The sequence below is a fragment of the Stenella coeruleoalba genome (assembly GCF_951394435.1).
Source record: "Stenella coeruleoalba genome assembly, chromosome: 1".
NCBI lineage: Eukaryota > Metazoa > Chordata > Mammalia > Artiodactyla > Delphinidae > Stenella > Stenella coeruleoalba.
Genome location: NC_137169.1, coordinates 34,399,886 through 34,425,557, shown reverse-complemented (window position 1 = coordinate 34,425,557; position 25,672 = coordinate 34,399,886). Strand labels below are relative to the sequence as shown.

General features: G+C 36.9%; 2 protein-coding genes across 2 annotated transcripts in view; one reads left to right on the top strand and one right to left on the bottom strand.

Moving 5' to 3' along the window:
- CCDC30 (coiled-coil domain containing 30) overlaps positions 1–25,672 on the bottom strand; it is a 173,179-nt gene that overhangs the window by 95,976 nt on the left and 51,531 nt on the right. The window contains exon 10 of the mRNA XM_079917435.1: positions 24,912–24,986. Coding sequence (XP_079773561.1) covers positions 24,912–24,986 — 75 coding nt within the window. The remainder of the gene's footprint in view (positions 1–24,911; positions 24,987–25,672) is intronic.
- On the top strand, positions 9,168–10,378 carry LOC307184165 (uncharacterized protein C2orf66-like). Its single transcript, XM_079917473.1, has one exon. The coding sequence runs from the start codon at positions 9,624–9,626 to the stop codon at positions 9,816–9,818; it is 195 nt and encodes a 64-aa protein (XP_079773599.1). The 5' UTR covers positions 9,168–9,623; the 3' UTR covers positions 9,819–10,378.

Sequence of the window (25,672 nt, the reverse complement as noted above, 5' to 3'; positions counted from 1 at the left end):
CTGTCCTCTCTCACAGGCACAGTCAAATGAGATGGCGGCTGCAGCCCCTGTAGAGAATAAAACACTGCCCGGTCATCACCTCCTGGTAGAGATGGTTTATGTGCTCAGTGCTGGGCATGTTGTAACCCCCGTGAGTTATAATATGCTTCCCCTATGAATCCTCACGAGACTTGGTATGATGTAGAAAATGAGCTCTAGGGCCAGACAAACCTGGATCAATTCCAATTCCTGGCTCTGCCTCTTACTTTGGTCAAGTTCTTCTATGTTCTCTCAAATATGAAATGGAATATACCTACTTACTTTGGGGAGGGCTGTTATAGGGATTGTATAAGATTATGTTTGTAAAACGACCAATATTCAATATATCATGACTGCTGTTATTCCTGCCAGATACCTAGCATTTCTCCCATTTTAAGCATTTTCTCTGAGAACATGCATACTAGCAGCACTAAAATGGCATATTTAATGGTAAATCTGTCTGCATATAAAAACAGGTAAAGAACACAGTCATATATTGAGGAGTCTGCTTGATTTAAGGGAATAGTTTTCTAAATTATTTGTTCTTTTGAAGTCACAGGACTTCCCCCTTCCTTTTATATTCAAAAGAATTTTTTCTTTTTGAGAACATTGTTTATATTTATTTATGTATGTAGGTATGTATGTATATTTGGCTGCATTGGGGCTTCGTTGCTGCATGTGGGCTTTCTCTAGTTACGGCGAGCAGGGGCTACTTTTTGTTGCAGTGCATGGGCTTCTAATTGGGTGGCTTCTCTTGTTGCAGAGCATGGACTCTAGGTCCGCAGGCTTCAGTAGTTGTGGTGCGTGGGCTCGGCAGTTGTGGCTTGCGGGCTCTAGGGCACAGGCTTAGTAGTTGTAGCACACGGGCTTAGTTGCTCCATGGCATGTGGGATCTTCCCCGACTAGGGCTCAAACCCGTGTCCCCTGCATTGGCAGGCAGATTCTTAACCACTGCGCCATCAGGGAAGTCCTCAAAAGAATTCTTATGGGGAAACTGTCTACAGAGTGCCCTCAAGTGAAGGCTTCTTTGGTTGATGTGGAGGCAGAAGACCTAGGGACTTGCATCTGTGGAAGAGCAAGAACCCCTGAAACACAGTTTGGAAACTGCAGTGGCAAAAACATGGGTTTTGTAGTTAGTTGAAATCTGAAATCTTGACTTCCACCTTTGTGCATTTGTGATCTTGGTTTCCTCGTCTGTAAAGCAAGGTGAATAATACCTACCTCTCCAAATTTCTGTTAACCCAGCAGAGTCATTGCAACATTATAGGTACTCAGATCTTAGTTTCTATCCTTTCACTTACTTTTTTTGTAGTATACAGAAAATAAAGTAGTTAGAGGTCAGGAATAATTCATGAGACACCCCAGTACCTGTCTAAAAGCTGAAGATCCATGAAAAGGAAAGCATGGCACTAGGTCAGGATCTGGAAATGAGCTCATGGGAAAGGGCTGTTACTCTTTACCTAATGGTTACAGCACTCAGTTCACTTAATTCCTCTGCTGAGAATGACCCTTTACTTAATACTTATTGTTGTCACCATCACCCAGCTGCTAAACACAATCAAGGAAGCTTGAGGTTTTTTTCTTCATGAAAGACTAAGAGAGAACTGTGAAGGCAAAAATCTATTTATAGTTACATCCTCTTTCCTCAGGAAATGACTTAAAAATCACTTAAGTATAACTGACTACTTATTCATCAAGTACCTTTTCTCGTTTTAAAGACTTCTACTTTAAAGAGAAGAAACATTTACTTACAATCTTCCTCGTTACCTCATTCCAGCTGGCTCTACATGGGATGAAGTAAGTGAAAGGATCAGTGAGAGTCAATATAAAGCCTTATTATTTTAGAAATCCACACATATTTCAAGTCTTAATGACAAGGAAAAGAAAACTGGTTTCTATCACAGCCTACAGGATTGAGATTAGACACAGAAAAAAATTTCTGATACTTAATATTAAACATTAGGGAGAAAAACTGTATTATCTTCTTTTCTGAACATCTTTTAAAATAAGATAGATGCTCATTTATTTAGAATGTCATAGACAACATCTATCATAGAGGGAGGTAGATTAACCAGTTATTCTAGAAGGATCTTCTCTGTTGTCAAGAATGCTATGATACAAAGGGCCACAAGGTGTCATATCTCCCTTCAAGAAGGAACTTGCCACATTCTTCTCAGGCAGCCTCCAGTGAATGACTAAGCATGGTGAGGATATTAAAGCCTGGTCATTTCTGGTCAGTGCGGATCCTCTACAGGTTATCATTGTGCCAAAGCCCTTGCTGGCCTGGCTGAGACTTCTCAGAGCTGCAATACAGTCTGAGGCTCTTCTTATCCAATCTTCCTTCCTTCTCTCTCTTCTTTAACAGATGCCAGGACTGCATCATGACCTGTAGGTTTTGCCCATGTCTACTCCTTCTTTTTATCCTTCACAGGTACCAACCCAAACAACTCTCCTGCAATTCTAAGTTCATCTTGGTGCCTGATTCCCAGAGTGGCCCCCTTCAGGTGAATTTATGGACGACAGAACAAGGAATGGGCCACTATCATGGTCACCATCAAAAACAAAAAAAAAATGATGTTTGATTAAAGACATAAATATAAATACCCAAGAAGCTCAGTGAACTGCAAGAAGGATAAGCTCAAAGAGACCCACAATGAGGCACAGTATAATCAAACTATTTGAAAGACAAAGAAAGAAATAATCTTGAAAGCAGCAAGAGAGAAGTGACGTCACATACAGGGAATCTTCAATAAGATTACCAGCAGATTTCTCATCAGTAACTTTGGAGGCCAGAAGGCAGTGGGCAGATATAGCCAAAATGCTAAAATAAAAAAAACCTGTCAACCAAGAATCCTATATCCAGCAAAACTGTCCTTTCAGGAGTGAGGAAGAAATTAAGACATTCAAGATCAACAAAAGCTGAGGGAGTTTGTTACCAAACTCATAGACTTGCCCTATGAGAAATCCTAAAGGGACTCCTGCATGGTGAAATCAAAGGATACTAAACAGTAACTCAAAGCCATAAGAATAGATAAAGATCTCAGTAAAGGTAAATACATGAGCAATTATAAAAGCTAGTATTATTGTAACTATGGTTTGAAACTCCATTTTTTGTTTTCTACATGATTTAAAAGACTAATACATTGTTTTAAAACTATTATTAGTCTAAAAGCTAGTACCACTGTAACTTTGATTTCTAATTCCACATTTTGGTTTCTGCATAGTTTAAGAAACTAATGCATTTTAAAAAAGCAATCATTAGTTCATGTTTCTGGACACACAAGATACAGAGATGTAATTTTGTGACATCAATAACTGAAAAGGATGGGGGCAGAGCTGTAAATAAGCAGAGTTTTTGCATATTATTGAAGCTAAATTGGCATAAATTCAAATTAGGGTGTTATAACCTTAGCATGTTAAATGTAATCCCTATGGTAACCACAAAGAAACCAGTTATAGAATATACTCAAAACGAAATGAAAAGGGACTTAAAGTGTTTCATTACAAAAAAAATCAACTACATACAAGAGAGACAGTAATGCAGGAAATGGAGGACAAAAAGCTATAAGGTACATAGAAACAAATGGCAAAAAGACAGAAGTAAGTCTTACTTTAATAAGTACTTTAAATATAAAGGGATTAGTTTCTCCAATCAAAAGACAGAGATTGGCAGAATGGATAAAAACAAAATATGATTCAATTACATATTGTCTATAAGAGATTCACTTTAGATCCAAAGACACAAAGAGGTTAAAAGTCAAAGGATGAAAAAAATTTTCCATGCTGATAGTAACCAAAGGAGAGCAGGGTTGGCGAAACTAAAATTAGATGAAATAGACTCTATTTTTTAAAAACGTTTTTTGGCCATACCCCATGGCATGTGGGATCTTAGTGCCCCAACCAGGGATCAAACCTGTGCCACCTGGGTTGGAAGTGCAGAGTCTTAACCACTGGACCACCACGGAAGTCCCAGACTTTAAATCAAAAAGGTTACAAGTGACAAAGAAGGACATTATATTTTAAAAAATACTTCAATACAGCAACAAGATATAAAAATTATAAATATTTATGTACCTAATAACCAACCAAAATGTAAAAATTGGGAGATAAAAAGAAGAAATAAACATTCCTACAACAAGAGTTGGAGACTTCAATACCTTGCTCTCAATAATGGATAAAACAACCAGATATGAGATCAGTAAGGAAGCAGAGGACTTGAGCAACACAATAATTCAATGAGATCTAACAGACAGGGGACTTCCCTGGTGATCCAGTGGGTAAGACTCCATGCTCCCAATGCAGGCGGCCTGGGTTCGATCCCTGGTCGGGGAATTAGATCCTACGTGCATGCCACAACTAAGAAGTTCACATGCTGCAACTAAAAGATCCCACATGCCACAATGAAAGATCCTGCATGCCCCAGCAAAGATCCCGTGTGCCACAACAAAGACCTGGTGAAGCCAAACTAAATAAATAAATAAATTTAAAAAAGATCTAACAGACATATATAGGTCTACTGAACAACGTTATAATACTCAATCTTCTGAAGTGCACACAGGACATTCTCCAGGATAGACCATATCTTAGGCCACAAACTCTTAATGTATTTAAAAAAGAGGTATCATAAAAGCATCTTTTCCAACTACAGTATGGTGGAGTTAGTTCTCCAAAGAAGATATACAGACTGCCAACAAACACATGAAAGTATGCTCAACATCATTAATCATTAGAGAAATGCAAATCAAAACTACAATGAGATATCATCTCACACCAGTCAGAATGGCCATCATCAAAAAATCTAGAAACAATAAATGCTGGAGAGGGTGTGGAGAAAAGGGAACACTCTTGCACTGCTGGTGGGAATGTGAATTGGTATAGCCACTATGGAGAACAGTATGGAGTTTCCTTAAAAGACTACAAATAGAACTACTATATGACCCAGCAACCTCACTTCTGGGCATATACCCTGAGAAAACCATAATTCAAAAAGAGTCATGTACCAAAATGTTCATTGCAGATCTATTTACAATAGCCCGGAGATGGAAACAACCTAAGTGTCCATCATCGGATGAATGGATAAAGAAGATGTGGCACATATATACAATGGAATATTACTCAGCCATAAAAAGAAACGAAATTGAGCTATTTGTAGTGAGGTGGATGGACCTAGAGTCTGTCATACAGAGTGAAGTAAGTCAGAAAGAGAAAGACAAATACTGTATGCTAACACATATATATGGAATTTAAGAAAAAAAAATGTCATGAAGAACCTAGGGGTTAAGACAGGAATAAAGACACAGACCTACTAGAGAATGGACTTGAGGATATGGGAAGGGGGAAGGGTAAGCTGTGACAAAGTGAGAGAGTGGCATGGACATATATACACTACCAAACGTAAAATAGATAGCTAGTGGGAAGCAGCCGAATAGCACAGGGAGATCAGCTCGGTGCTTTGTGACCACCTGGATGGGTGGGGTAGGGAGGGTGGGAGGGAGGGAGACGCAAGAGGGAGGAGATATGGGAACATATGTATATGTATAACTGATTCACTTTGTTATAAAGCAGAAACTAACACACCATTGTAAAGCAATTATACTCCAATAAAGATGTAAAAAAAAAGAAATTAATAACAAAAGGAAAACTGGAAAATTCACATATTTGTGGAGATTTAAATGACATGCTCTTAATCAACCAAGGGATCAAAGAAGAAATCATAATAGAAATAAAGAAATACTTAGAGATGAATGAAAATGAAAGCACAACATACTAAAACATACGGGATGCAATGAAAGCAGTACTAAGGGGGAATTTTATAGCTACAGACACTTATATTAAAGAACAAGAGTGACTTCAAATCAACAACCTAACTTTACAATTTAAGAAACTAGAAAAAGAACAACACACTACATGCAAAGGTAGCAAACAGAAACAATAAAGGTTAGAGCAGAGATAAACAAAACAGAGAACAGAAAAACCTAGAAAATCAGTGAAACCAAAAGTTTGTTCTTTGAAAATATCAACAAAATTGACAAACCTTTAGCTGGAATAACTAAGGAAAAAAGAGAGAAGATTCAAATTACTAAAATAAGAATTGAAAGTGGGGACATTACTACTGATTCTACAGAAATAAAAAGGATTATAAGAGAGTACTCTGAACAACTGTACATCAACAAACTGTATAACCTACATGCAATGGAAAAATTCCTAGCAATACAAAACCAAAAATGACTGAATCATGAAGAAATAGAAAATTTGAATAGACCTATAACTAGCAAGGACATTGAATTAGTAATCAAAAATCTCCTATACAAAGAGAAGCCCTGGATCTGATGGCTTTACTGGTGAATTCTACAAATTATTTGAAGAAGAACTAATACCAATCCTTCTCAAACTTTCCCCAAAACTTGAAAGGGAAGAAACACTTCCTAAGTCATCCTATGAGGGCAGCATTAACCTTATCCAAAGGCAGGCAAAGACACTACAAGAAAAGAAAACGACAGGCTACTATCCCTGATGAGCACTGAGGCAAAAATCCTCAACAAAATACTAGCAAAACAAATTTAACACTGTATTAGAAAGATTATATACCATGACCAAATCAGATTTGCTCCTAGAATGCAAAGATGGTTCAACATAGGAATATTGATCAATGTAATACAACACATTAACACAATAAAGGGAAAAAAAACTTAATCATCTCAACTGATGCTGCAAAAGCATTTGACAAAATTCAGTACCCTTTCATGATTAAAAAGCACTCCACAAATTAGGAATAGAAGGAAACTACCTGAACATAATAAAATATATATGAAAAAACCCACAGTGAACATGATACTCAATGGTGAAAAGACTGAAGGCTTTTCCTCTAAAATCAGGAACAAGGCGAGGATGTCTGCTTTCACCACTTCTATTCAACATAGTACTGGAATCAGCCAGAACAATTTAGCAAGAAAAAAAAAAGAAGGCATCCAAATTGGAAAGGAAAGAGTAAAATTATCTCTGTTTGCAGATAATCTTATGTGTAGAAAACCTTAAAGATTCCACAAACTGTTAGAAATAATAAATTAATTCAGCCAAGTAGGAGGATACAACTGCAACACACAAAAATAAGTTGCACTTCTATACACTAACAGTGAACAATCTGAAAAGGAAATTACAAAAACGGTTCCATTTATAGTAGCATCAAAAAGCATAAAATACTTAGGAATTAACTTAACCAAAGAGGCGAAAGACTTACACAATGAAAACTACAAAACACTGCTGAAAGAAATGGTAGAAGACATAAATAAAAACACATCCCATGTTCATGGATTGAAAGACTTAACAATTTATTGACTGGAGCCATATTAATATGCCAAATGTTATTGACCAGAGACGTATCAATACATTTTTAGAGAGTGATACAATTAGCATCACCATGGAAGTTGTTAGAGCTTAAAATTCATCAAGCATTCATTATACAACTTATGATTGTCGTTATCATTCACATTTTGCTCCATTAGGTTTTTGTTCCAACCTTGTGTATATTATAAACGCAAGTTTATTACTGTAAAATTTTTGAAAATGACACATCATGAAATTCTGAGTGAAGAAGAATTTTTTGGTGAATTTTATGCAGATACTGTCTCTGATTGTCCAAGCGACATATATACTAGTGTCTCAGAAGATGATAGTTCTTCAGAATACAGTTTTGATTCAGACGATGTGAATATTAGATCAACAAAAAGACTAAAAACCTTAGTGACTGACTCTGATACGGAAAGTGACAATGAAACTCATGGTGCTGGAGAATGCTCCTTTGATTCTACAGAAGAGTGGACTGAAGACAACATTTCACGAAAATTAGAAGACTTTACAGGTGTGTCAGATGTAACTATTGAATGTAATAACCTGCAAAGTGTTAGGGAAATAAGAGAATTAATTTTTGGTAACAATTTTTTTGAGTTGGTCACTTCTCAAACAAAATTGAAGCACCAACAGAATAAAAAATCATATAAAAAGTATAAGACTTTAAAATAGACTGATGTAACCAATGATGTGAAGAAGTTTCTTGGATTAATAATTTTGATGGGACCAAAAAGAAAGTCACACTGGAAAAAATATTGGTCGACTGATCCCTTACTCGAAATACCAAAGATTATGACAAGAAGAAGGTTTGAACAAAGATTATGACAAGAAGAAGGTTTGAACAAATAATGACATTTTTTCACTTTAAAGATAACTTGGAAACTCCACTTCCTGTAGACAGAATTTCAAAAGCTAAACCTCTTTTGGATTATTATCTACCAAAATTTCAATCGATCTATATACCCAAACAAGAGCTATCACTTGAGGAGGCTATGATAAAGTGGAGAGGACGACTCAGATTCAAAACCTATAATCCCGGAAAACTTACAAAATATGGAATTTTGGTCAGGATGGTTAGAGAAAGTGAAACTGGATACATATGCAACCTTGAGATTTACATCGTTGAAGGAAAGAAACTGCAAGAAACAATATTATTGGTCCTACAACCTTATCTTGGTTCATGGCACCATATTTACCAGGACAATTATTACAACAGTGTGTCCACATCTGAAATATTGCTGAAAAATAAAACCAGAGTTTGTGGGACTATAAGAGAGAATCATGGTCTACCAAACCAATTAAAGTTGAAATCTAAAAATCTACAGAGGGGAGAAATGACATTCTTACAGAAGGGAGAAGTGATTCTTCTTATATGGAAAGACAAGAGGCTAGTCTGCATGGTGGCAACTATTCATGATGCCTCCATAGCACCTACAGGAAAGGAAGACAGGAGGACTGGCCATCAGAACACTAAGCCCACTTGTACACTGGAGTATAATGAATATGTGAAAGGAGTTAATCGATCTGATCAATATCTGGCAAACCTCAAAATCCTGTGGAAAATTTGAAAATGGTGTAAGAAAGTGGGTTTCTATTTGAGTAATTGCAGTTTATTCAATGCTTTTAAAATTTATCGTAGCCTTAAGGCACAGAATAAAATGACTTACAAGCAAGTTTTGTTAGTCGTAGATAGAGAATGGTCAGTAGGGTAACTGACCATTCTGGTGAATGTAGTGGTAGTCCCACCCTGGTCCCTCTTGTGGCATTTCTACAAGAGCCCCCTGCAGAGATCCACCTTGTCGACTGTCAGTTAAATAAAAGAATATATTCTAGAGGAAATGTCCCACAGGACTAAAAAAAAAATGCTGTCAGAAAGTGTAGAGTCTTCTTTTCCAGGGGAAAGCGCAGTGAAACACAGTGTATTTGTAATAGATCTTCTGTTCCCCTGCACAGAGGTACCTACTATACCGCCTATCACACTCTAACAAAATATTAGAATCCTTTAGTAAGACATGTACAAAGTTTCAAATAAATACATTAAGTGCAAAAAAAGTTGTTGAATCAGATGAATGGATAAAGAAGATGTGGCACATATATACAATGGAATATTATTCAGCCATAAAAAGAAACGAAATTGAGCTATTTGTAATGAGGTGGATAGACCTAGAGTCTGTCATACAGAGGGAAGTAAGTCAGAAAGAGAAAGACAAATACCGTATGCTAACACATATATATGGAATTTAAGGGGAAAAAATGTCATGAAAAACCTAGGGTTTTTCAGAACCCTTCAAGCATATTTTAAAGGAAGAGGTCTTGATCTTGGAATGTTTTCAAATATTTCCTCCATGAACGAGAATCCCGGACCTCTCTCTTTCCAATCAGAACTTATTGCTTCTGCATTTGCAGATTATGAAGAACAGAAAAACTCCTTCCCCAATTACCTCAAAGTCTGAATGTTTCTTCTGAGTGCAGGTAAACTCATCCCTTTATTCCCAGCATCTATCTAAACATACAACTAAGTCATAAAGTCATAAAGAGGTTTTTTTTAAAAAAAGTTGTTGATATTTACTCAAATGTGGGTGTTTCAATATTCACTTACACAACAAATCACCAGACACAAGCATCAGTATCTGCAAAAATCCCCCAGTCAGTAATGTGTTAATATTGTTAAGATGTTATTGCTACCCAAAGTAATCTACAGATTCAGTGCAATCTTTGCAGAAATAAAAAAAAAACCCATCCTAAAATTCATATGGAATCTCAAGGGATGACAAATAGCCAAAACTACCTTGAAAAAGAACAAAGCTGATGGACTCCCACTTCCTGATTTTAAAACTTACCACAAAGCTACAGCAGTCAAAACTGTGTTACTGGCATAAAGACAGACATATAGACCAAAGGAATAGAACACAGAGACCAGAAATAGACATTTGCTTATGTGATCAAGTGATTTTTGATAAGTGTGCCAAGACCATTCAATGGAAAAAGGACAGTCTTTTCAACAAATGATGCTGGAATAACTGGACATTCACATACCAAAGAATGCAGTTGGACCCTTATCTAACAGCATATATATAAAGTAACTCAAATTTATCAAAGCCTTAAATCTAAGACCCCAAACTCTAAAACTCATAGAAGAAAACATAGGGGAAAAATTTTGCAACATTTTCTTAAATATGACAGTGATTTCTTAGATACGACATCAAAGGAACAGGCAACAAAAGAAGAAATAGACAAACTGGACTTCATGAAAACAATTTTTTTTTGTGCATCAAAGGATACTTTATAATAAATAAATAAATATTAAAAAAGGATACTTTAACAGAGTGAAAGGCAATCTATGAAATGGGAAAAATACTTGTAAGTTATATATCTGATAAAGGATTAATATAAGTAGAACATATAGAGAATTCTTAAAACTCGCCAACATAAAAACAAAAAATCTGATTAAAAAATGGGCAAAGGACATGAATAGATACTTCTCAAATGAAGACATATGAATGGTGAATAAGCACATAAAAAATGCTCAACATCACTAATGATTACGGAAATGCAAACCAAGACCACAGTGAGATACCACATCCCACACCCATTAGGATAGCTAACATCAAATAAAATATAAAATAACAAGTGTTGATGAGGATGTGGCGAAACTGGAACACTTGTGCACTGTGGGTGGGAATGTAAAGTGGTGCAGTCAGTGTGGAAAATGGTATGGTGGTTCCTCGCAAAATTAAACAGAATTATGATATAATCCAGCAATTCCACATCTAGGTATATACCCAAAAGCAGCGGTCCACAACCTTTTTGGCACCAGGGACCAGTTGCATGGATGACAATTTTCCCACGGACAGGGGTCGGGGGGGATGGTTTAGGCCGTAACGTGAGCGATGGAGAGAGACGTGGAGCGGCAGATGAAGCTTTGTTCATTCGCCCACCACTCACCTCCTGCTATTCGGTCCGGTTCCTAACAGACCGCGGACTGGTACTGGTCTGCAGCCCAGGGGTGGAGACCCCTGCCCAAAAGGATTGAAAACAGGGACTTGAACAGGTGCTTGTATACTCATGTTCATAGTAGCATTATTCACAGTGGCTGAAACGTGAAAGCAACCCAAGTATCCAAAGATAAATGAATAGATAAATAAAATGTGGTATATACATACAATGGAATATTATCCACCCTAAAAAAGGAAGAGGATTCTGATATATGCTACAACATAGATGAAGTTTGAAGACATTATGCTAATAAGAAATAAGAAAGTCACAAAAGGACAAATAGTATATGATTCCACTTATATGAGGTATTTAGAGTAGTCAAAATCATAGAGAAAGAAAGTAGAATGGTGGCTGCCTAGGCTGTGAGGGAAGGGCAGAATAAGGAGGTACTGTTTAATGGGTATAGAGTTTCAGTTTTGCAAGATGAAGTGAGTTCTAGAGGTGGATGGTGGTGACGGTTGAATAACAATATGAATGTGCTTAATATCACTGAACTGGATGCTTAAAAATCGTTAACATGGTAAATTATCTGTTATGTGTATTTTATTACAGTAAAAAAAATTGAAAAAAAATAAGTAAAACAAAGACATTTGCAGACAAACAAAACCAGAGAGTTTATCACTAGCAGATCTGCACTAGAAGAAATGTTAATCATGTTCTTCAGGCTGAAAAAGTATGGAACCAGATGGAAACGTGGATCTGGACAAAGTAATGATGAGCTCTAGAAATGGCCAATCAGCATACAAAAAGACACTTAATATCATTAGTCATTCAGGAAATGCAAATTAAAACTATACTGAGGTTACAGGCTCTTTCTTGGGGCTAATGGTGGACTCTGGGAGGGTTCATGTCAAGGAGTACTTGCCAGAACTTTGGCTGCCAGTGTCCTTGGCCCTGAGATGAGCCACAATCACCCCACCACCTCTTCAGGAGACCCTCCAACACTAGCAGCTGTGTGGCTGACAGGGTCTTGGCGCTCTGGCCAGCTGTCAGGCCTGAGCCTCTGAGTTGGGAGAGCGGAGGTCAGGACACTGGGCCACCAGAGGCCTCCTGGCCCCATGTAATACCAGTTGGCAAGAGACTCCCAGAGATCTCAGTCTTAACGCTATGACCCAGCTCCACTCAACGACCAGCAAGTTCCAGTGCTGGACACCCCATGCCAAACAACTAGCAAGACAGGAACACAACCCTACCCATTAGCAGAGAGGCTGCCTAAAATCATAATAAGGCCACAAACACCCCAAAACAAACCACCAGATGTGGACCTGCCTACCAGAAAGACAAGATCCAGCCTCATCCACCAGAACACAGGCACTAGTCCCCACCACCAGGAAGCCTACACAACCCACTGAACCAACCTTAACCACTGGGGACAGACACCAACAACAACGGGAACTATGAACATGCAGCCTGCAAAAAGGAGACCCTAAACACAGTAAGATAAGCAAAATGAGGAGACAGAAAAAAACACAGCAGATGAAGTAACAAGATAAAAACCCACCAGACGTAACAAATGAAGAGGAAATAGGCAGTCTACCTGAAAAAGAATTCAGAATAATGATAGTAAAGATGATCCAAAATCTTGGAAATAGAATGGAGAAAATGCAAGAAATATGTAACAAGAACCTAGAAAAACTAAAGAGGAAACAAGCAATGATAAACAACAAAATAAATGAAATTAAAAATTCTCTAGAAGGAATCAATAGCAGAATAACTGAGGCAGAAAAATGGATAAGTGACCTGGAAGATAAAATAGTGGAAATAACTACTTCAGAGAAGAATAAACAAAAAAGAATGAAAAGAACTGAGGACAGTCTCAGAGACCTCTGGGACAACATTAAATGCACCAACATTCGAATTATAGGGGTTCCAGAAGAAGAAGAGAAAAAGAAAGGGACTGAGAAAATATTTGAAGAGATTATAGTTGAAAACTTCCTTAATATGGAAAAGGAAATAGTTAATCAACTCCAGGAAGCACAGAGAGTCCCATACAGGATAAATCCAAGGAGAAACACGCCAAGACACATATTAATCAAACTGTCAAAAATTAAATACAAAGAAAACATATTAAAACCAGCAAGGGAAAAACAACAAATAACACACAAGGGAATCCCCATAAGGTTAATAGCTGATCTTTCAGCAGAAACTCTGCAAGCCAGAAGGCCCTGACAGGACATATTTAAAGTGATGAAGGAGAAAAATCTACAACCAAGATTACTCTACCCAGCAAGTATGTCATTCAGATTTGATGGAGAAATTAAAAACTTTACAGACAATCAAAATCTGAGAGAGTTCAGCACCACCAAAAAAGCTTTATAACAAATGCTAAAGGAACTTCTCTAGGCAAGAAACACAAGAGAAGGAAAAGACCTACAATAACAAACCCAAAACTATTAAGAAAATGGGAATAGGAACATACATATCAATAATTACCTTAAATGTAAATAGATTAAATGCTCCCACCAAGAGACAAAGACTGGCTGAATGGATACAAAAACAAGACCCATCTATATGCTGTCTACAAGAGACCCATTTCAGATCGAGGGACACATATGACTGAAAGTGAGGGGATGGAAAAACATATTCCATGCAAATGGAAACCAAAAGAAAGCTGGAGTAACAATTCTCATATCAGACAAAATAGACTTTAAAGTAAAGACTATTACAAGAGACAAAGAAGGACACTACATAATGATCAAGGGATTGATCCAAGAAGAAGATTTAACAATTGTAAATATTTATGCACCCAACATAGGAGCACCTCAATACATAAGGCAAATACTAAAAGCCATAAAAGGGGAAATCAACAGTAACACATTCATACTAAGGGACTTTAACACCCCACTTTCACCAATGGACAGATCATCCAAAATGAAAATAAATAAGGAAACCCAAGCTTTAAATGATACATTAAACAAGATGGACTTAATTGATATTTATAGGAAATTCCATCCAAAAACAACAGAATACACATTTTTCTCAAGTGCTCATGGAATATTCTCCAGGATAGATCATATCTTGGGTCACAAAAAAGCCTTGGTAAATTTAAGAAAATTGAAATTGTATCAAGTATCTTTTCCGACCACAATGCTATGAGACTAGATATCAATTTCAGGAAAAGATCTGTAAAAAATACAAACACATGGAGGTTAAACAATACACTACTTAATAACGAAGTGATCACTGAAGAAATCAAAGAGAAAATAAAAAAATACCTAGAAACAAATGACAATGGAGACACGATGGCCCAAAACCTATGGGATGCAGCAAAAGCAGTTCTAAGAGGGAGGTTTATAGCAATACAATCCTACCTTAAGAAACAGGAAATATCTCGAATAAACCACCTAACCTTGCACCTAAAACAATTAGAGAAAGAAGAATAAAAAAACCCCTAAGGTAGCAGAAGGAAAGAAATCATAAAGCTCAAATCAGAAATAAATGAAAAAGAAATGACGGAAATGATAGCAAACATCAATAAAACTAAAAGCTGGTTCTTTGAGAAGATAAACAAAATTGATAAACCATTAGCCAGACTCATCAAGAAAAAAAGGGAGAAGACTCAAATCAATAGAATTAAAAATGAAAAAGGAGAAGTAACAACTGACATTGCAGAAATACAAAAGATCATGAGAGATTACTACAAGCAACTCTATGCCAATAAAATGCACAACCTGGAAGAAATGGACAAATTCATAGAAATGTACAACCTGCCAAGACTCAACCAGGAAAAAATAGACAATACGAACAGACCAATCACAAGCACTGAAATTGAAACAGTGATTAAAAATCTTCCAACAAACAAAAGCCCAGGACCAGATGGCTTCACAGGCGAATTCTATCAAACATTTAGAGAAGAACTAACACATATACTTCTCAAATTCTTCCAAAATATAGCAGAGGGAGGAACACCCCCAAATTCATTCTACGAGGTTACCATCACCCTGATACCAAAACCAGACAAGGATGTCACAAAGAAAAAGCACTACAGGCCAATATCACTGATGAACATAGATGCAAAAATCCTCAACAAAATGCTAGCAAACAGAATCCAACAGCACATTAAAAGGATCATACACCATGATCAAGTGGGGTTTATTCCAGAAATGCAAGGATTCTTCAATATACGCAAATCACTCAACGTGATACACCATATTAAAAAACTGAAGGAGAAAAACCATACGATCATCTCAATAGATGCAGAGAAAGCTTTTGACAAAATTCAACACCCATTTATGATAAAAATCCTGTGGAAACTAGGCATAGAGGGAACTTTCCTCAATATAATAAAGGCCATATATGACAAACCCACAGCCAACATCATCCTCAATGGTGAAAAGCTGAAAGCATTTCCACTAACATCAGGAACAAGACAGGTTGCCCACTCTCACCACTCTTATTCAACATAGTTTTGGAAGTTTTAGCCACAGCAATCAGAGAAGAAAAGGAAATAAAAGGAATCCAAATCAGAAAAGAAGAAGTAAAGCTGTCACTGTTTGCAGATGACATCATACTATACACAGAGAATCCTAAAATGCTACCAGAAAACTACTAGAGCTAATCAATGAATTTGGTAAAGTAGCAGGATACAAAATTAATGCACAGAAATCTCTTGCATTCCTATACACTAATGATGAAAAATCTGAAAGTGAAATTAAGAAAACGCTCCCATTTACCACTGCAATAAAAAGAATAAAATACCTAGGAATAAACCGACTTAAGGAGAGAAAAGACCTGTATGCAGAGAATTATAAGACACTGATGAAAGAAATTAAAGATGATACAAATAGATGGAGAGATATACCATGTTCTTGGATTGGAAAAATCAACATTGTGAAAATGACTCTACTACCCAAAGCAATCTACAGATTCAATGCAATCCCTATCAAACTATCAATGGAATTTATCACAGAACTAGAAAAAAAAATTTCTATGGAAAAACAAAAGACCCCGAATAGCCAAAGCAATCTTGAGAGCAAAAAATGTAGCTGGAGGAATCAGGTTCCCTGACTTCAGACTATACTACAAAGCTACAATAATGAAGACAGTATGGTACTGGCACAAAAACAGAAATATAGATCAATGGAACAGGATAGAAAGCCCAGAGATAAAGCCACGCACATATGGTCACCTTATCTTTGATAAAGTAGGTAGGAATGTACAGTGGAGAAAGGACAGCCTCTTCAATAAGTGCTGCTGGGAAAACTGGACAGATACATGTAAAAGTATGAGATTAGAACAGTCCGTAACACCATACACAAAAATAAGCTCAAAATGGATTAAAGACCTAAATGTAAGGCCAGAAACTATCAAACTCTTAGAGGAAAACATAGGCAGAACACTCTATGACATAAATCACAGCAAGATCCTTTTGGTCCCACCTCCTAGAGAAATGGAAATAAAAATAAGAAAAGGGGACCTAATGAAATTTAAAAGCTTTTGCACAGCAAAGGTAACCATAAACAAGACCAAAAGACAACCCTCAGAATGGGAGAAAATATTTGCAAATGAAGCAACTGACAAAGGATTAATCTCCAAAATTTATAAGCAGCTCATGCAGCTCAGTAACAAAAAAACAAACAACCCAATCCAAGAATGGGCAGAAGATCTAAATAGACATTTCTCCAAAGAAGATATACAGACTGCCAACAAACACATGAAAGAATGCTCAACATCACTAATAATTAGAGAAATGCAAATCAGAACTACAATGAGATATCATCTCACACCATTCAGAATGGCCATCATCAAAAAATCTAGAAACAATAAATGCTGGAGAGGGTGTGGAGAAAAGGGAACATTCCTGCACTGCTGGTGGGAATGTAAATTCATACAGCCACTGTGGAGAACAGTATGGAGTTTCCTTAAAAAACTAAAAATAGAACTACCATATGACCCAGCAATCCCACTACTGGGCATATACCCTGAGAAAACCATAATTCAAAAAGAGTCATGTACCAAAATGTTCATTGCAGCTCTATTTACAGTAGCCAGGAGATGGAAACAACCTAAGTGTCCATCATTGGATGAATGGATAAAGAAGATGTGGCACATATATACAATGGAATATTACTCAGCCATAAAAAGAAATGAAATTGAGCTATTTGTAGTGAGGTGGATGGATCTAGAGTCAGTCATACAGAGTGAAGTAAGTCAGAAAGAGAAAGACAAATACCGTATGCTAACACATATATATGGAATCTAAGAAAAAAAATATCATGAAGAACCTAGGGGTAAGACAGGAATAAAGACACAGACCTACTAGAGAATGGACTTGAGGATATGGGGAGGGGGAAGGGCACGCTGTGACAAAGTGAGAGAGTGGAATGGACATATATACACTACCAAACGTAAAATAGATAGCTAGTGGGAAGTAGCTGCATAGCACAGGGAGATCAGCTCGGTGGTTTGTGACCACCTAGAGGGGTGGGATAGGGAGGGTGGGAGGGAGGTAGACGCAAGAGTGAAGAGATATGGGAATATATGTACATGTATAACTGATTCAGTTTGTTATAAAGCAGAAACTAACACACCATTGTAAAGCAATTATACTCCAAAAAAGATGTAAAAAAAAAAAAAAAAAAAGACTACTCTACCCAGCAAGGATCTCACTCAGATTCAACAGAGAAATTAAAAACTTTACAGAGAAGAAAAAGCTAAGAGAATTCATCACCACCAAACCAGCTTTATAACGAATGCTAAAGGAACTTCTCTAGGCGGGAAACACAAGAGAAGGAAAAGACCTACAATAACAAACCCAAAACAGTTAAGAAAATGGTAATAGGAACATACATATCGATAAACACCTTAAATGTAAATGGATTAAATGTTCCAACCAAAAGACATAGACTGGATGAATGGATACAAAAACAAGGCCCGTATATCTGCTGTCTACAAGAGACCCACTTCAGACCTAGGGACACATACAGACTGAAAGTGAGAGGATGGAAAAAGATATTCCATGCAAATGAAAAGCAAGAGAAAACTGGAGTAGCCACTATCATATCCGACAAAATAGACTTTAAAATAAAGACTATCTCGAGAGACAAAGAAGGACACTGCATAATGATCAAGGGATCAATCCAAGAAGAAGATATAACAATTGTAGATACTTATGCACCCAACATAGGAGTTCCTCAATATATAAGGCAAATGCTAACAGCCATAAAAGGAGAAAATGAAAGTAACACAATAATAATAGGGGACTTTAACACCCCACTTTCACCAATGGACAGATTAACCAAAATGAAAATAGATAAAGAAACACAAGCTTTAAATGACACATTAAAGAAGATGGATTTAATTGATATTTACAGGACATTCCAACCAAAAACAACAGAATACACTTTCTTCTCAATTGCTCATGGAACATTCTCCGCGATAGATCATATCATGGGACACAAGTAAAGCCTTGGTAAATTTAAGAAAACTGAAATTGTATCAAGTATCTTTTCCGACCACAACGCTATGAGACTAGATATCAATTACAGGGAAAAAAGTGTAAAAAATACAAACACATGGAGGCTAAACAATATGCTACTAAATAACCAAGAGATCACTGAAGAAATCAAAGAGGAAATCAAAAAATACCTAGAAACAAATGACAATGAAAACATGACGACCCAAAACCTATGGGATGCAGCAAAAGCAGTTCTAAGATGGAAGTTTATAGCAATACAATGCTACCTCAAGAAACAAGTAAATCTCAAATAAATAACAAAACCTTAAACCTAAAGTAATTAGAGAAAGAACAAAAAACCCCAAAGCTAGCAGAAGGAAAGAAATCATAAATATCAGATCAGAAATAAATGAAAAAGAAATGAAGGAAACAATAGCAAACATCAATAAAACTAAAAGCTGGTTCTTTGAGAAGATAAACAAAATTGATAAACCACTAGTCAGACTAATCAGGAAAAAAAGGGAGAAGATTCAAATCAATAGAATTAGAAATGAAAAAGGAGAAGTAACAACTGACACTGCAGAAATACAAAGGATCATGAGAGATTACTACAAGCAACTGTATGCTAATAAAATGGACGACCTGGAAGAAATGTACAAATTCTTAGAAAAGCACAACCTTCCAAGAGTGAACCAGGAAGAAATAGAAAATACAAACAGACCAATCACAAGCACCGAAATTGAAACTGTAATTAAAAATATTCCAACAAACAAAAGTCCAGGACCAGATGGCTTCACAGGTAAATTTTATCAACCATTTACAGAAGAGCTAACACCCATTCTTCTCAAACTCTTCCAAAATATAGCATAGGGAGGAACACTCACAAACTCATTCTATGAGGTCACCACTCTGGTACCAAAACCAAACAAATATGTCACAAAGAAAGAAAACCACAGGCCAATATCACTGATGAAGATAGATGCAAAAATCCTCAACAAAATACAGCAAACCAAATCCAACAGTGCGTTAAAAGGATCATACACCATGATCAAGTGGGGTTTATCCCAGGAATGCAAGGATTCTTCAGTATATACAAATCAATCAATGTGATACGCCATATTAACAAATTGAAGGATAAAAACCATATGATCATCTCAATAGATGCATAAAATCTTTCAACAAAATTCAACACCCATTTATGATAATAACCCTCCAGAAAGTAGGCATAGAGGGAACTTTCCTCAACATAATAAAGGCCATATATTACAAACCCACAGCCAACATTGTTCTCAATGGTGAAAAACTGAAACCATTTCCACTAAGATCAGGAACAAGACAGGTTGCCCACTCTCACCACTATTATTCAACATAGCTTTGGAAGTTTTAGCCACAGCAATCAGAGAAGAGAAAGAAATAAAAGGAATCCAAATCGGAAAAGAAGTAAAGCTGTCACTGTTTGCAGATGACATGATAATATACACAGAGAATCCTAAAGATGCTCCCAGAAAACTACTAGAACTAATTAATGAATTTGGTAAAGTAGCAGGATACAAAATTAATGTACAGAAATCTCTTGCATTCCTATACACTAATGATGAAAAATCTGAAAGAGAAATTAAGGAAACAATCCCATTTACCATGGCAACAAAAAGAATAAAATACCTAGGAATAAATCTACCTAAGGAGACAAAAGATCTGTATGCAGAAAACTATAAGACACAGATGAAAGAAATTAAAGATGATACCAACAGATGGAGAGATATACCATGTTCTTGGATTGGAAGAATCAACATTGTTAAAATGACTATACTACCCAAAGCAATCTACAGATTCAATGCAATCCCTATCAAACTATCAATGGCATTTATCACAGAACTAGAACAAAAATTTTCACAATTTGTATGGAAACACAAAAGACCTTGAGTAGCCAAAGCAATGTTGAGAAAGAAAAATGGAGTTGGAAGAATCAGGCTTCTTGACTTCAGACTATACTACAAAGCTACAGTAATCAAGACAGTATGGTACTGGCACAAAAACAGAAAGATAGATCAGTGGAATAGGAAAGAAAGCCCAGATATAAACCCATGCACTTATGGTCATCTTATCTTTGATAAAGGAGGCAAGAATATACAATGGAGAAAAGACAGCCTCTTCAATAAGTGGTGCTGGGAAAACTGGACAGCTACATGTAGAAAAATGAAATTAGAACACTCCCTAACACCATACACAAAAATAAACTCAGAATGGATTAAAGACCTAAATGTAAGGCCAAACATAAAACTCTTAGAGGACCACATAGGAAGAACACTTCATGACATAAATCACAGCAAGATCCTTTTTGACCCACCTCCTAGAGAAATGGAAATAAAAACAAAAATAAACAAGTGGGACCTAATGAAACTTAAAAGCTTTTGCACAGCAAAGGAAACCATAAACAAGACAAAAAGACAACCCTCAGAATGAGAGAAAATATTTGCAAATGAAGCAACTGACAAAGGATTAATCTATGAAATATACAAGGAGCTCATGCAGGTCAATATCAAAAAAACAAACAACCCAATCCAAAAATGGGCAGAAGACCTAAATAGACATTTCTCCAAAGAAGATATACAGACTGCCAACAAACACATGAAAGGATGCTCAACATCACCAATCATTTAAGAAATGCAAATCAAAACTACAATGAGGTATCACCTCACACCAGTCAGAATGGCCATCATCAAAAAATCTACAAACAATAAATGCTCGAGAAGGTGTGTAGAAAAGGGAACCCTCCTACACTGTTGGTGGGAATGTAAGTGGATACAGCCCCTATGGAGAACAGTATGGATGTTCCTTAAAAAAGTAAAAATAGAACTACCATATGACCCAGCAATCCCACTACTGGGCATATACCCTGAGAAAACCATAATTCAAAAAGAGTCATGTACCAAAATGTTTATTGCAGCTCTATTTACAATAGCCAGGACATGGAAGCAACCTAAGTGTCCATCATCGGATGAATGGATAAAGAAGATGTGGCAAATATACACAATGGAATATTACTCACCCATAAAAAGAAACGAGATTGAGTTATTTGTAGTGAGGTGGATGGACCTAGAATCTGTCATACAGAGTGAAGTAAGTCAGAAAGAGAAAAACAAATACCGTATTCTAACACATATATATGTAATCTAAGAAAAAAAATGGTCATGAAGAACCTAGGGGCAGGACAGGAATAAAGACACAGATGTAGAGAATGGACTTGAGGATATGGGGAGGGGGAAGGGTAAGCTGGGGTGAAGTAAGAGAGTGGCATGGATTTATATACACTACCAAATGTAAAATAGATAGCTAGTGGGAAGCAGCCGCATAGCACAGGGAGATTAGCTTGGTGCTTTGTGACCACCTAGAGGGGAGGGATAGGGAGAGTGGAAGGGAGACGCAAGAGGGAGGAGATATAGGGATATAACTATATGCATAGCTGATTCACTTTGTTTTACAGCAGAAACTAACACAATGTAAAGCAATTATACTCCAATAAAGTTGTTAAAAAAAGAAAAATCTACACTGAGATAGTACTTTATTATACCCACTAGGATAGCTATAATAAAAAAAAGACAAAATATAACAAATCCTGCTAAGGATGTGGAGAAATTGGAACACTCATACACTGCTGATGGGAATTGTTAAATCGTGGAGGTGCTTTGGAGAATAGTCTGGCAGTTCTACAAGAAGTTGAACATAGAATTTACATATGACCCAGCAATTCCACTCCTATGTACATACCCAAGGAAAATGAAAACGTGTTCACAGAAAAATTTGTACATGATTGTTAATAGCAGCATTATTCATTACAAAGTGGAAGATAGTCTGGCAGTTTCTTATAAAATTAAACATGTGCTTGCTCTGTTATTCAGTAATTCCACTGCTAGGTATTTAACCAAGAGGGAAAAAAAACATACTGGCATGTGAATACTAGTAGCAGCTTTATTCATAATAGCTGAAAACAATCTGATTATCTATTAACCAGTGGATAGATAAACAATGTATGGTATATCCATATATACAGGAATATTACTCAGCCATTTAAAAATGAACCAGTGATATAGACAACAACATGGATAAATCTCAAAAGTATTATTATAAGTGAAGGAAGCCAAATAGGAAAGAGTATATACCAGATGATTCTATTTATTTGAAATTCTAGAAATGGTATGGTCATAGGAAGTGGCGGAGTGGGAGGCATTGATAGCAAAAGGGGAGGGAAAATTTTAGGCTAATGAATGTTTTCTTTCTTGATTGTAGTGGTTGTGGTTATACAGATGTATGCATTTGTCAAAGCTCATTGAACTCAACTCTTAAAATATGTATGTTTATATTGTATTAAATATTTCAATAAAGTTAATTTTACACAAGAAATATAAATATTGATGTTAAATATAAACATTTGAAAAATGCTCAATCTCACTATAAATAGATGATTGAAAATGAAAACTACACTGAGATACTCATTCTCACCTATCATTTAGTAAAAATACGGAAGTTTGACAATATACTCAGTTAGTGAAATTTTAGGAAACTAGCTTTCTCATACATTGCTGATGGAAGAGGAAAATGGTGCACTTTCCACTGAGTAGTATCTGGCAATATCGACCACAATTACAGATCTAGCTACCCCCTAACCTCACAATCCCATTTCTGTGACTCTAACCTGTAGAAACACCTGTATAAATACGCAAAAGACTGGAAACAACCCAAGTGTCCATCAACAGGAGACTGGTTAAATGAATTATAGTACATCCACACAACAGAATGCTAGCTGCTCTGAAGAATCAGGAAGATCTCTTTGTATGATATAGAAGGATCTCCAGGAGCATTTTAGTTAAAAAGAAAGGAAGGAAGCTTGGAAAGAAGGAAGGAAGGGAGGGAGGGAGGGAGGGAGGGAGGAAGGAAGGAAGGAAGGAAGGAAGGGAGGAAGGGAGGAAGGAAGGAAGGAAGGGAGGGAGGAAGGAAGGAAGGGTGGGCAGGAAGGGAGGGAGGGGAAGAAGGAAGGGAGGAAGGGAGGGAAAGAAGGAAGGAAGGAAGGAAGGGAGGGAGGTAAGGGAAGAAGGAAGGAAGGGAGGGAGGGAAAGAAGGAAGGAAGAAAGGAAGGAAGGGAGGGAAAGGAAGGGAAGAGAAACTAAGAAAGGAGGAAATCTGAATAAATGTTCAAAATGCTTCTATTGGAATAAATACTGGAAGGATAAATAAGAAACTAATAAAAATAGTTACTAATAAGTCAACTTCTGTAAATTAGAGCAGCACCACTGGGTGCTCTGGGAAAAATTTTGGTAAAAGTTACTGAAGTCTTGCCTGGAAATTCCTTCTTTCCTTCCTTTCTTCTCTCCCTCCCACCCTCCCTTCCTCCCTTCCTTCCTACAAAATGCATTATTTATCTACAAGAGAGTTCTGGAAGACAAGAAGGATACAGGCTCCTTGGGCGGGGAAACAATAAATCCAGTGGCTATAGTTCCTTGCTACATAGGAGGTTGGGGGTATAGGGCCCAGAGAGTTACAGTAAAAACAAGCTCTGGTGAAGGAGATCCCTCAGCAACAGGGATGTCACTCATCTTAGGTGTGTGAGAGGAAAGGCAAAGCAGTCTAGCTCCTTGAGCTGAATATCTGAAATTGCCCTCTCTACAACACACTGGCTCTTGCTTCCATCTGCCTTGTGTTTGATCACTTTGCCCACCCCTTCAGAGGCTAATCGTTCTGAAAAGATTAGATGCTGTGCACACTGGAGCCTAAACCATATTAGTTCTCTATGATATGTGGTTCCAACTACCCACTCCCCTATCACTGGTTGATTCTGTAAGGCAACTTCATTTTGATGATTAAAAATGTCCAAGTTGGTTGTATCTTTGTAAGAGTCTTTTTTTCTTTAACGAAACCCATTATATTTTTCATATTAATTGTTCCCTGTGGCGAGGAAGTGAACAGAAACATATCCTCTGTACCCCAATTTCTTCCTCCATACTCCCTGGCAAAGCAGTAGAAAAAGGCAGGCAAGAGGAGAATAGCAAATGCTCAACGCCTATTGCTCTGGTGCACTCTTGTGAAATGCGACTCACTTCAGAATTAGAAGTCAGAAAGAACATAATTTTAATACCTCTACTTTCTGTTCAGCACCCACCATTTTTCCAGGAGAGTGGTTTCCAAGTTGCTTATTCTCTTGAGATTCACAAATTTCTCCTTTAAGCCTTTCAACCTGAAATACAAAAGCATTTTAAATACAAAAGTGAGGTAGGGGGGCTTCCCTGGTGGTGCAGTGGTTGAGAGACCGCCTGCCGATGCAGGGGACACGGGTTTGTGCCCTGGTCCGGGAAGATCCCACATGCTGTGGAGCGGCTGGGCCCGTGAGCCATGGCCGCTGAGCCTGCGCGTCCGGGGCCTGTGCTCCGCAACGGGAGAGGCCGCAACAGGGAGAGGCCCGTGTACCGCAAAAAAAAAAAAAAAAGTGACAGAGGATGCTTTGTTTTAAAAATATACAAGTTATATATGAATACATTCTTTGTGTAAAAAATTTAAACAACATATAGGTATATAGAGCAACAAGTGATCTTTTCCTTCACATAACTCTACCCCACAATCCCGTTTCCCTTTCCAGAAGTAATAATGTTTGGGATATACCTTTCCTGAACTTTATCTCACATGTATGTGTATGTTTGTGTATATATAAAACATAAACATAAACTGTTTAACATACATTAAACGTATTTTACCAGTATCAGATATACAAATTTACAGAGATTTAGACAACTTGAACAGTGTTTATTCATTCCTTCTTACGATTGCATTTAAAAAATTAGGCTAAAATACACATAACACAAAATTTACCATTTTAACCATTTTTAAAAATTTTTATTTATTTATTTATTTATTTTTGGCTGTGTT